This window comes from Engystomops pustulosus, chromosome 7, assembly GCF_040894005.1.
Source record: "Engystomops pustulosus chromosome 7, aEngPut4.maternal, whole genome shotgun sequence".
NCBI lineage: Eukaryota > Metazoa > Chordata > Amphibia > Anura > Leptodactylidae > Engystomops > Engystomops pustulosus.
In genome coordinates, this window is record NC_092417.1 from 168,397,530 (window position 1) to 168,412,116 (window position 14,587).

General features: G+C 40.3%; 1 protein-coding gene across 11 annotated transcripts in view; it reads left to right on the forward strand.

Moving 5' to 3' along the window:
• The window catches only part of MICAL2 (microtubule associated monooxygenase, calponin and LIM domain containing 2), a 238,432-nt gene that overhangs the window by 131,449 nt on the left and 92,396 nt on the right, over positions 1-14,587 (forward strand). For 6 of the 11 annotated variants that reach the window (XM_072118862.1, XM_072118861.1, XM_072118865.1 and 3 more), the window contains 6 exons: positions 100-234; positions 2,190-2,312; positions 2,718-2,789; positions 11,164-11,265; positions 12,116-12,211; positions 12,552-12,738. In XM_072118862.1, coding sequence (XP_071974963.1) covers positions 100-234; positions 2,190-2,312; positions 2,718-2,789; positions 11,164-11,265; positions 12,116-12,211; positions 12,552-12,738 — 715 coding nt within the window. The remainder of the gene's footprint in view (positions 1-99; positions 235-2,189; positions 2,313-2,717; positions 2,790-11,163; positions 11,266-12,115; positions 12,212-12,551; positions 12,739-14,587) is intronic. The other 5 variants (XM_072118866.1, XM_072118868.1, XM_072118870.1 and 2 more) reach the window with 3 other exon arrangements.

A 14,587-nucleotide genomic window follows, 5' to 3' on the forward strand; every position in this document is an offset into this window, starting at 1 on the left:
TGGGAAAGCTGGGTGATTATGACTAGTTTTGGATATGTTTACATTCTATATTGTATTCTGTATCATTCATACAAGTCATTTCACTTCTGCTCTGTACAGAATAAACTCGTACCCCAAAATCCATCCCATTTTCCATCTGAGCCTCTTTTCCATGAACCCCAAGTTTCTGATTCATCTCCTCCTTCATCTCCATCCATCTCTGACTCCGCCCCTTGCGATTTTCCATCGGAGAAGGTACCGCAGCATGTTACCCTGTGTGCTCATCACGTGTGCAATAATCCCCATCATAGCAGGAATCTGATTGGCTGCCAGGGAGAACTAAAAGAGGAGGGAGCTGAAGAGTTTATGGGGGACCTGGGGATTAACATGACACACAATGAAGCTTGTATGTGAAAGAGACTGCACTGGAGGAAGAGACTGCGCACGCAGTGACTGCACAGGAGGAAGAGACTGTACACACATAGTGACTGCACAGGAGGAAGAGACTGTACACACATAGTGACTGCACAGGAGGAAGAGACTACAAACACAGTCACTGCACAGGAGGAAGAGACTACGCACACAGTGACTGCACAGGAGGAAGAGACTGCGCACACAGTGACTGCACAGGAGGAAGAGACTGTACACACATAGTGACTGCACAGGAGGAAGAGACTGTACACACATAGTGACTGCACAGGAGGAAGAGACTGTACACACATAGTGACTGCACAGGAGGAAGAGACTACACACACAGTCACTGCACAGGAGGAAGAGACTGCGCACACAGTGACTGCACAGGAGGAAGAGACTGCGCACACAGTGACTGCACAGGAGAAAGAGACTGCACACATAGTGACTGCACTGGAGGAAGAGACTGAGCACACAGTGACTGCACAGGAGGAAGAGACTGCGCACATAGTGACTGCACTGGAGGAAAAGATTGCGCACACAGTGACTGCACTGGAGGAAGAGACTGTACACATAGTGACGGCACAGGAGGAAGAGACTGCGCACATAGTGACTGCACAGGAGGAAGAGACTGCGCACATAGTGACTGCACAGGAGGAAGAGACTGCGCACACAGTGACTGTACAGGAAAAAGAAACTGCGCACATAGTGACTGCACAGGAGGAAGAGACTGCGCACATAGTGACTGCACAGGAGTAAGAGACTGCGCACACAGTGACTGTACAGGAAAAAGAAACTGCGCACATAGTGACTGCACAGGAGAAAGAGACTGTACACATAGTGACTGCACAGGAGGAAGAGACTGCGCACACAGTGACTGTACAGGAAAAAGAGATTGCACACATAGTGACTGCACAGGAGGAAGAGACTGCACACATAGTGACTGCACAGCAGGAAGAGACTGCACACATAGTGACTGCACAGGAGGAAGAGACTGCGCACATAGTGGCTACACAGGAGGAAGAGACTGCGCACATAGTGACTGCACAGGAGGAAGAGACTGCGCACATAGTGACTGTACAGGAGGAAGAGACTGCGCACATAGTGACTGCACAGGAGGAAGAGACTGTGCACATAGTGACTGCACAGGAGGAAGAGACTGCGCACATAGTGACTGCGCAGGAGGAAGAGACTGCGCACATAGTGACTGCGCAGGAGGAAGAGACTGCGCACATAGTGACTGCGCAGGAGGAAGAGACTGCGCACATAGTGACTGCGCAGGAGGAAGAGACTGCGCACATAGTGACTGCACAGGAGGAAGAGACTGCGCACATAGTGACTGCACAGGAGGAAGAGACTGCGCACATAGTGACTGCACAGGAGGAAGAGACTGCGCACATAGTGACTGCACAGGAGGAAGAGACTGCGCACATAGTGACTGCACAGGAGGAAGAGACTGTGCACATAGTGACTGCACAGGAGAAAGAGACTTTACACATAGAGACTGCACAGGAGGAAGAGACTGTGCACATAGTGACTGCGCACATAGTGACTGCGCACATAGTGAGTGCACAGGAGGAAGAGACTGCGCACATAATGACTGCACAGGAGGAAGAAACTGCACACATAGTGACTGCACAGGAGGAACAGACTGTACTCATAGTGACTGCACAGGAGGAAGAGACTGTACTCATAGTGACTGCACAGGAGGAAGAGACAAACCTCACAGTGTGGTTTCAGTGAAGCCTTTATTACAATTCATGGTGCCATTTACCTTTCTGTCCCTTTTGCCTACACAGATCATTCCCCCTTCCCTCGGCTTATCCCCTTTTCCATCTAAATTTCCTTCTTACAATTCTTCATTTTCTGAACCATCTCCATCATCTTCTGACTTCTCCGCCAGCGATTCTCAACCTAAAAAGGTACCACGACTTAGAGTCCACGTTGTACCTGCGCCACTGATATTTTGTGCAACATTGATAAAAGTTCTGCTTTAGTTACTTTGTACAGAGGTTTTATTCTGCAGTCTGCATTCTGCCAGTGCATTGTGCTGGATCACATCAGAGATATACAGAATACAGGCTGCCGTAATACAGGACACACATAGCAGCGCCCTAATATATCAGCGCACCAGCATCATTCATCTCATGCCGTATTACTATGTGACTAGATGTAAGCAGCTCATACCATGTACAAGTATTAGGAAGCACAGACCTAATATGTATCCTCTTCCATCATATTATACAAAGACCAATATATATATATATATATACATATAGCAGCCAAGTCATCTGCCTCCTCCCACCTTGTTATTTCATTATTGTCAGGCATTACAGCACAGAGAGAGCAATGGTGAGCACAGGATAAAACACAGGTTGTGTTTCCCTGATCCTGCACAGGTGATTATTGTAATACCGCAAAATTAGTATTCTGCATGATGGTATCATGTATACTAATATAAAATATTAACATATCAGTGTGTGCATACATAGACTGCAACTGATTCCTGCAATAGTGTCCTCACAATACTACTATACTAATCCCACATACAAAAATATAACCACTACAATAATGCCCCCTATGTACAAGAATATAACTACTATAATACTGCCCCCTATGTACAGGAATATAACTACTATAATACTGCCCCCTATGTACAAGAATATAACTACTATAATACTGCCCCTATGTACAAGAATATAACTACTATAATACTGCCCCTATGTACAGGAATATAACTACTATAATACTGCCCCCTATGTACAGGGATATAACTACTATAATACTGTCCCCTATGTACAAGAATATAACTACTATAATACTGCCCGCTATGTACATGAATATAACTACTATAATACCTCCCTTATGTACAAGAATATAACTACTATAATACTGCCCGCTATGTACAAGAATATAACTACTATAATACTGCCCCCTATGTACAAGAATATAACTACTATAATACTGCCCCCTATGTACAAGAATATAACTACTATAATACTGCCCCCTATGTACAGGAATATAACTACTATAATACTGCCCCTATGTACAAGAATATAACTACTATAATACTGCCCCCTATGTACAAGAATATAACTACTATAATACTGCCCCTATGTACACGAATATAACTACTATAATACTGCCCCCTATGTACAGGGATATAACTACTATAATACTGCCCCCTATGTACAAGAATATAACTACTATAATACTGCCCCCTATGTACAGGAATATAACTGCTATAATACTGCCCCCTATGTACAGAAATATAACTACTATAATACTGCCCCCTATGTACAAGACTATAACTACTATAATACTGCCCCCCATGTACAAGAATATAACTACTATAATACTGCCCCCTATGTACAAGAATATAACTACTATAATACTGCCCCCTATGTACAGGAATATAACTACTATAATACTGCCCCCTATGTACAGGAATATAACTACTATAATACTGCCCCCTATGTACAAGAATATAACTACTATAATACTGCCCCCTATGTACAAGAATATAACTACTATAATACAGCCCCTATGTACAAGAATATAACTACTATAATACTGCCCCCTATGTACAAGAATATAACTACTATAATACTGCCCCCTATGTACAAGAATATAACTACTATAATACTGCCCCCTATGTACAAGAATATAACTACTATAATACTGCCCCCTATGTACAAGAATATAACTACTATAATACTGCCCCCTATGTACAAGAATATAACTACTATAATACTGCCCCCTATGTACAGGAATATAACTACTATAATACTGCCCCCTATGTACAGGAATATAACTACTATAATACTGCCTTCTATGTACAGGAATATAACTACTATAATACTGCCCCCTATGTACAAGAATATAACTACTATAATACTGCCCCCTATGTACAAGAATATAACTACTATAATACAGCCCCTATGTACAAGAATATAACTACTATAATACTGCCCCCTATGTACAAGAACATAACTACTATAATACTGCCCCCTATGTACAAGAATATAACTACTATAATACTGCCCCCTATGTACAGGAATATAACTACTATAATACTGCCCCCTATGTACAGAAATATAACTACTATAATACTGCCCCCTATGTACAAGACTATAACTACTATAATACTGCCCCCCATGTACAAGAATATAACTACTATAATACTGCCCCCTATGTACAAGAATATAACTACTATAATACTGCCCCCTATGTACAGGAATATAACTACTATAATACTGCCCCCTATGTACAGGAATATAACTACTATAATACTGCCCCCTATGTACAAGAATATAACTACTATAATACTGCCCCCTATGTACAAGAATATAACTACTATAATACAGCCCCTATGTGCAAGAATATAACTACTATAATACTGCCCCCTATGTACAAGAATATAACTACTATAATACTGCCCCCTATGTACAAGAATATAACTACTATAATACTGCCCCCTATGTACAAGAATATAACTACTATAATACTGCCCCCTATGTACAAGAATATAACTACTATAATACTGCCCCCTATGTACAAGAATATAACTACTATAATACTGCCCCCTATGTACAAGAATATAACTACTATAATACTGCCCCCTATGTACAGGAATATAACTACTATAATACTGCCCCCTATGTACAGGAATATAACTACTATAATACTGCCTTCTATGTACAGGAATATAACTACTATAATACTGCCCCCTATGTACAAGAATATAACTACTATAATACTGCCCCCTATGTACAAGAATATAACTACTATAATACAGCCCCTATGTACAAGAATATAACTACTATAATACTGCCCCCTATGTACAAGAATATAACTACTATAATACTGCCCCCTATGTACAAGAATATAACTACTATAATACTGCCCCCTATGTACAGGAATATAAGTACTATAATACTGCCCCCTATGTACAGGAATATAACTACTATAATACTGCCTTCTATGTACAGGAATATAACTACTATAATACTGCCCCCTATGTACAAGAATATAACTACTATAATACTTCCCCCTATGTACAGGAATATAACTACTATAATACTGCCCCCTATGTACAAGAATATAACTACTATAATACTGCCCCCTATGTACAGGAATATAACTACTATAATACTGCCCCCCTATGTACAAGAATATAACTACTATAATACTGCCCCCCTATGTACACGAATATAACTACTATAATACTGCCCCTATGTACAAGAATATAACTACTATAATACTGCCCCTATGTACAAGAATATAACTACTATAATACTGCCCCTATGTACAAGAATATAACTACTATAATACTGCCCCCTATGTACAGGAATATAACTACTATAATACTGCCTTCTATGTACAGGAATATAACTACTATAATACTGCCCCCTATGTACAGGAATATAACTACTATAATACTGCCCCCCTATGTACAAGAATATAACTACTATAATACTGCCCCCTATGTACAAGAATATAACTACTATAATACTGCCCCCTATGTACAGGAATATAACTACTATAATACTGCCCCCTATGTACAAGAATATAAGTACTATAATACTGTCCCCTATGTACAAGAATATAACTACTATAATGCTGCCCCTATGTACAAGAATATAACTACTATAATACTACCTTTATGTACAAGAATATAACTACTATAATACTGCCCCTATGTACAAGAATATAACTACTATAATACTGCCCCCTATATACAATAATATAACTACTATAATACTGCTCCCTATGTACAAGAATATAACTACTATAATACTGCCCCCTATATACAAGAATATAACTACTATAATACTGCCCCCTATATACAAGAATATAACTACTATAATACTGCTCCCTATGTACAAGAATATAACTACTATAATACTGCCCCTATGTACAAGAATATAACTACTATAATACTACCTTTATGTACAAGAATATAACTACTATAATACTGCCCCTATGTACAAGAATATAACTACTATAATACTGCCCCCTATATACAAGAATATAACTACTATAATACTGCCCCCTATATACAAGAATGTAACTACTATAATGCTGCCCTCTATGTACAAGAATATAACTACTATAATGCTGCCCTCTATGTACAAGAATATAACTACTATAATACTGCCCCCCTATGTACACGAATATAACTACTATAATACTGCCCCCTATGTACAAGAATATAACTACTATAATACTGCCCCCTATGTACAAGAATATAACTGCTATAATACTGCCCCCTATGTACAAGAATATAACTGCTATAATACTGCCCCCTATGTACAAGAATATAACTGCTATAATACTGCCCCCTCTGTACAAGAATATAACTACTATAATACTGCCCCCTATGTACAAGAATATAACTGCTATAATACTGCCCCCTATGTACAAGAATATAACTACTATAATGCTGCCCCCTATGTACAAGAATATAACTACTATAATACTGCCCTCTATGTACAAGAATATAACTACTATAAAGCTGCCCCCTATGTACAAGAATATAACTACTATAATGCTGCCCCCTATGTACAAGAATATAACTACTATAATGCTGCCCCCTATGTACAAGAATATAACTACTATAATACTGCCCCCTATGTACAAGAATATAACTACTATAATACTGCCCCCTATGTACAAGAATATAACTACTATAATACTGCCCCCTATGTACAAGAATATAACTATTATAATACTGCCCCCTATGTACAAGAATATAACTACTATAATACTGCCCCCTATGTACAGGAATATAACTACTATAATACTGCCCCCTATGTACAAGAATATAACTACTATAATACTGCCCCCTATGTACAAGAATATAACTACTATAATACTGCCCCCTATGTACAAGAATATAACTACTATAATACTGCCCCCTATGTACAAGAATATAACTACTATAATACTGCCCCCTATGTACAAGAATATAACTACTATAATACTGCCCCTATTTACAAGAATATAACTACTATAATACTGCCCCCTATGTACAAGAATATAACTACTATAATACTGCCCCCTATGTACAGGAATATAACTACTATAATACTGCCCCCTATGTACAAGAATATAACTACTATAATACTGCCCCCTATGTACAAGAATATAACTACTATAATACTGCCCCCTATGTACAAGAATATAACTACTATAATACTGCCCCCTATGTACAAGAATATAACAACTATAATACTGCCCCCTATGTACAAGAATATAACTACTATAATACTGCCCCCTATGTACAAGAATATAACTACTATAATACTGCCCCCTATGTACAGGAATATAACTACTATAATACTGCCCCCTATGTACAAGAATATAACTACTATAATACTGCCCCCTATGTACAAGAATATAACTACTATAATACTGCCCCCTATGTACAAGAATATAACTACTATAATACTGCCTCCTATGTACAGGAATATAACTACTATAATACTGCCCCCTATGTACAGGAATATAACTACTATAATACTGCCCCCTATGTACAAGAATATAACAACTATAATACTGCCCCCTATGTACAAGAATATAACTGCTATAATACTGCCCCCTATGTACAAGAATATAACAACTATAATACTGCCCCCTATGTACAAGAATATAACTACTATAATACTGCCCCCTATGTACAAGAATATAACTACTATAATACTGCCCCCTATGTACAGGAATATAACTACTATAATACTGCCCCCTATGTACAAGAATATAACTACTATAATACTGCCCCCTATGTACAAGAATATAACTACTATAATACTGCCCCCTATGTACAAGAATATAACTACTATAATACTGCCTCCTATGTACAGGAATATAACTACTATAATACTGCCCCCTATGTACAAGACTATAACTACTATAATACTGCCCCCTATGTACAAGAACTAGCCTGAGTTGGAATGTAGCTGTGTATCCGGGGAGGCTCCTATAGTATAACATTAGTTTCCCATATAGATATTTCACCATCTCTTTTGTTGGATTTCCATCAGTCAGTCTGATCTTTCCACATTTCTCTCTATTACGTTGCTAGGTCTGCGTTCGCCATTCATTCTCTCGTTTACATAGTTGTATCTGGCTGTGTCACCAGGAAGCCCTGTCTTCCTGCAATAGACGAATCCGCATCCTGTATTCCAGCAGACATTATTATAATCATCGGGGCGAGGACATTGTGTTCCTGTGTGACCTGACATCTCCGCCGCTGCTGACACGCCGCATTCTGTCCACACCATCATTCAAAGTCTATATTGAGCTGTCAAGATATAGCGAGGGTCTCGTCTCATCTGTGTGACATGGGCTAAATATTGGGTTAAGGAGGTATTATGGATAGAATGTTATAGTTTGTTCAGATGCCCCTCCCCCCCCCCCCCCCCCCCGCTTCCCAGACACCGAGACCCTGGCCCTCTGCCGGCTCATCTTGCTGTAAGCTCTGTTACATTTGGCCTTGCTTTTACAGACTGATACAACATTCAGGGTGAGAATTAGCTGAACACAAAGGAATAATCTGACCTGTGGGAAAATCTTCTTCCATGGGTTTTTGGAGAATTAGGACCCTTCGGAAACTTCTGTACCCTTACCATTTAGCATGGTGAGGGTGAAGCTCACTTCTGAGGGGTCGGATGGCCTCTGTGAGCACTTATAGAGTCCAGTGGAGAACCATATACACATTAGTATAGTGATTACATAGATAGGGGTGTCTGCGAACCCCATAGCGGTCCCTCACAGAACCAATATTAGGCTTGTGTGATTCTGATGAACTCTTCTGCTATGGTTTATTAGGGAATGGTGAAGTTATGAGCAGATGCCCAAATTGATGCAACCCTTTGTCACATAACATTGGAGTGCAATCCAGTAGGGATCATGGGTGGCACAGTGGCTGAGTGAGTAGCACTTCTGCCTTGCAGCACTGGAGTCCTGGGTTCTAATCCCACCCAGGTCAACATCTGCAAAGAGTTTGTATGTTCTCTCTGTGTTTGGGTGGGTTTCATCCGGGTCCTCCGGTTTCCTCCCACACTCCAAAACATACTGATAGGTTGTTTAGATTGTGAGCCCCATGGGGACAGGGACCGCATGCTTTGTGCAGCGCTACGTAATCTGTGTGTGCTATATAAATAAAGAATTATTATTATTAGGCATATGGTGTCCATTGAAAACAGGTTTCATGTAATACATTTTTTTTTTTATATGGGTCAGAATGGAAATGAAGATCAATAGGTTGCAGAGGGTTTAAAATAAATACATAGCTTAACTGGAATCCACCTCAACTAACTTTTTTAGATTATGCGACACTTATCCGATCCCAAATTATCCCTGCACCATAGGTCCCGAAAATAATGGGGCTCATTTACGAAGGGTCCGAATTGCGCATTTTCGTCAGGTTTCCCGAATATTTCCGATTTGCACCAAATTTTGGGATTCTGGCGCACACGATCGGATTGTGGCGCATCGGCGCTGGCTTTCACGCGACAGAAATGGGGGGGCGTGGAGTCAGAAAACCTGACGGATTCGGAAAAACCGTGGAATTTAAAAAAATAAATTTGTGTCGCAAGAATAGCACTCACATGCACTGGGACGAAGAAGGTGAACTCCGGCGGACTTCAGCGCAGCAGCGACACCTATTGGATATTGGGCGCACGACCTTAGTGAATCCCGACAGAACCCGAATTCTCGTCGGAGAACGCACCGCTGGATGGCGACTGGCCCGGGTAAGTAAATGAGCCCCAATCAGTTTAGTTCTAGACAGTATAGAGGAGTTTACAGTTCTAGATTCTACTGTAAATAACTAATTCATAAAGTTTTTTTTTCTGCTTGAATTAAAAGAAAAAATTCTAAAATGTATATTATGTGATACTTATATTTCCCATGTTTATTTGCTCTGAGAAGAAGTGGGTATTTTCTGCACAGCAGGCGCGCAGGGTTTCCTAAGCCTTGATCTTATGCCCAGCCTCATGGATCACAGGTTCGGGGGGAAAAAAACCTATTAAAAAAACAATAAATAGTCCCAGCAGGTGTTATAGTATATATTGTATACAGTGTCTCCCAGGCGCAGCTGCTCCATGTCAGGAATACAGCTGTGTAACAGGAGCTTCCTTAGTTACATTAAGCGTCGGCCCAGAAATTCCTGGGATGGTTTTCAAGGAATTTCCATAGTTTGCAAGCAACGTCGAAATCTGAAAATTGTTCCCACGGACTAATCCCCCCATAGGAAAGCTCTGCAGTGGTTTGTATAACAGCTCAACACTTGTCTAAAATAATACAGCACACCCAACAGATGTTACATAACTGCAGTGACCAAAGGCTGTACAAGAGTGTTTCGCCTTTAAGTATTTTTAACAAGCAAAGTTGCCTGACGGCGCAAAGGCAGCCGACGTAAGAGTTGTTAGACAGCTTTATCAATTTATTTATTAGAAAATCTAACTCGTGATATAGCAGTGAATGACATCTTTCTGCATAATTAGGATATATTTTTTACTTAGGGAGCAGCCTGGGTAAGATATAACTGCACCGTCATACAACTTTAACCAAAACAATACAGTAAAAATATGGTTATTTCAACTAAGATGGTGACTTGTGGACTTGTCTTTTTAAGGGGAAATACTTTTTGTAACTTGCCCGTGTGCCGTGATTTGCTGTTTTGTTGTCTTGGCTTCAGATCCATCTTTCTGTCTTCTTCTTCTTCTTGTCTTTTCTTACTTTCTGTCTCTACATCTTGTCGGATAGATGACCGTAGGCAATGTCTCCAGCAGAATAGGTGCAGTAGCGGAAGTCCTTGTCAATCTTTACATGAGTGATCACAAATCTAAGACCAGGTCTCCGGAGCTGGTAAGCAGCGTAACAGTAACAATACGTCCTGTCTCTAGTCACATCCAAAGCTGCATTTCAAATATACCAGATTGCTACTTGTAGCACTGAGATTACATTATGCCCTGCTGTATTGTCAGAGACATAGTGTGGGGGTCTCCAAAATAACTTTAGATTGTGGGACAGGGGGATTCTGTATATTAAACCCAAGATGCAATGCATAGAGCAGTTTCCACTTTGCCATATATATACCTAAAGGAAATCTACCACATGGATTTTGTGCTTCTAAACCAGCCACACATACATGCTGTCTTGTGCCTCCTGAAACAGGATCTGTTCTTCTTTTTGCTTCTAAAAGCTCAGTTTTTGAGAAAAATGTCTTTTAAAAGTATGCAAATGCGCCTCAGGGGCTCCCTTCTACATCACACGAGCCCCTAAACATCTCCGTTCAGCACTTCTCCTCCCTCTGAATGGAAAGACCAAATGGAGGCATGAATATATAGCAGAGAACAGGGCTAAGACTAGGAACTAAGACTGGAGCCCCTGAGGCTCATTTGCATTTTTTTAAAAATAACGAAGCTATTAGAAACAAAGTGAAGAATGAATCCTGATTCATACCAGAATGTTATTGTGTTTAGTTTAGAAGCTGCACCCATGTGGTAGATTTCCTATAAATTGAACCAATAGGGGGCAGTAATGAGATGTTAATGCCAGCAAAATGCTAATTGGCTAGAATGTAAAAATTTTAAGTACAGCTCTGGATGTAACTGGAGTATAACAGAAGATATAGCTGAGCATGAGGGGCACCAGGTCTGGCACGTTGGATTTCCCATGTATCCGAGCAGGAGAATAATGTAACTTTGTATCACAGAGTTCCCTGGAGGGAGCAGTGACTGAGCTCTTTGACGATTCCTCCTCTTCTCCTACTTCTCCTTCTTCTTCTTCTTCTGTCTCTCCTCTCCACAAGGTAAAGATCTATGGAAAGAAGTGCTCCCTTATTTAACAAATAACAAATGTACAAAATTATAACAACATTTTTTTTCAAAATGTAACAAATCATAACTTTGGGGACAAGTCATATTGTTTTGCTACTTCTTGTTGTAGAGAATGAAGTTTCCTTTAAATTCATTAAAGGGATATGCCAAGAGAAACTGATTGGGGGATAAGTTTTCCTATGTAAATACAATACTGATTCTGCAGTGACTACTCCTGCATAACCTGACTCTTCCATATGGCATATGACTCTTCCATTCGACATACCCCCCATTGTGCACCTTATTAAGTTCTCCTTATTTGTTCTTTTCCAGGGATCTTTACGGAAGGAATTCCCCCCGAATATTGGAGGCAGCAATACATGTTACTTCTGTAAGAAGCGCGTTTACGTGGTGGAGCGGCTGAGCGCAGAGGGACACTTTTTCCATAGAGAATGTTTCAAGTGTTCGTTCTGCTCCTCTGTTCTCCGCCTGGGGAATTATGTCTTCAATGTAGAAGAAGGTGAGAACTGTTTAGTCAAGTTCAGTTTTGACCATAAAGACTGATGATGGGTCTTGATACTAGTCCTCACACTGCTGTGCTCTGTCCTCTTTGCACTAAACTACCTTCTTTTCTTGATAGCAGTCCTCACACTGCTGTGCTCTGTTCTCTTTGCACTGAACCACTGAACTACTTCCTTTTCTAGATAGCAGTCCTCACACTGCTGTGCTCTGTTCTCTTTGCACTGAACTACTTCCTTTTCTAGGTAGTAGTCCTCACACTGCTGTGCTCTGTTCTCTTTGCACTGAACTACTTCCTTTTCTAGGTAGTAGTCCTCACACTGCTGTGCTCTGTCCTCTTTGCACTAAACTACTGTCTTTTCTTGATAGCAGTCCTCACACTGCTGTGCTCTGTTCTTTGCACTGAACTACTTCCTTTTCTAGATAGCAGTCCTCACACTGCTGTGCTCTGTTCTCTTTGCACTGAACTACTTCCTTTTCTAGATAGCCGTCCTCACACTGCTGTGCTCTGTTCTCTTTGCACTGAACTACTTCCTTTTCTAGAATGCAGTCCTCACACTGTTGTGCTCTGTTCTCTTTGCACTGAACTACTTCCTTTTCTAGGTAGTAGTCCTCACACTGCTGTGCTCTGTCCTCTTTGCACTAAACTACCGTCTTTTCTTGATAGCAGTCCTCACACTGCTGTGCTCTGTTCTCTTTGCACTGAACTACTTCCTTTTCTTGATAGCAGTCCTCACACTGCTGTGCTCTGTTCTCTTTGCACTGAACTACTTCCTTTTCTAGAATGCAGTCCTCACACTGCTGTGCTCTGTTCTCATTGCACTCAACTGCTTCCTTTTCTAGAATGCAGTCCTCACACTGCTGTGCTCTGTTCTCGTTGCACTAAACTACTTCCTTTTCTGAGGTCCTGTTGTACAATCCAACCAAAGACTTACAACATTTACTCTTGTCTGTGGAGCAGTTCATCATTAATAGCTAAGAGAACAGCAGTGTGAGGAGCCTCTGCCAGGGCACTGGTGGAAGCTATAATCTAGGAATATAAATCCCCATTTCACAGTCCTGTTGTTACTAACAACATACACAAAGGTATCATTACACATCTCTCCAGGGAAATATCTTACACAGGCTGTAGAGAGCACAGAGCACAGCAGTGTGAGGACACACCCTCAGTACAATCCTGAAATGTAAATGCAAATTTTACAATTTTACTGCTACTAACAAAACACACAAAAGTATGATTACACATATCTCAAGGGGGAAACCCTAACACTGACTGCAAAGAGCACAGCAGTGTGAGGACACTCTACAATCCTAGAATACAAATCCATATTTCACAGTCCTGCTGCTACTAACAATATAGGTATAACACATATACATGACTACACATCACATGTGTCAGGGACAGTGCCTAACACAGAGCACAGCAGTGTGAGGACACATTCCCAGAAGTTACAATCCTGGAATATAAATTTTTATTTCACAGTCCTACAGCTACTAATAACACACACACAAATGTATGATTACATATCACTCCAGGGACAATACCTAACACTGGCTGCAGAAAGCACAAACCGCAGCAGTGTGAGGACACATTACCAGAAGTTGCAATCCTGGAATATAAATGTATATTTCACAGTCCTGCTGCTACTAACAATATAGGCAAAAGTATGAGTACACATATCTCAAGGAGAAAAACCTAACACTGACTTCAAAGAGCACAGCAATGTGACGACACTCTAGAATCCTGGAATATAAATCCATATTTCACAGTCCTGCTGCTACTAACAAAATATGCAAAAGTATGAGTACACATATCTCAAGGAGAAAAACCCAACACGTACTTCAAAAAG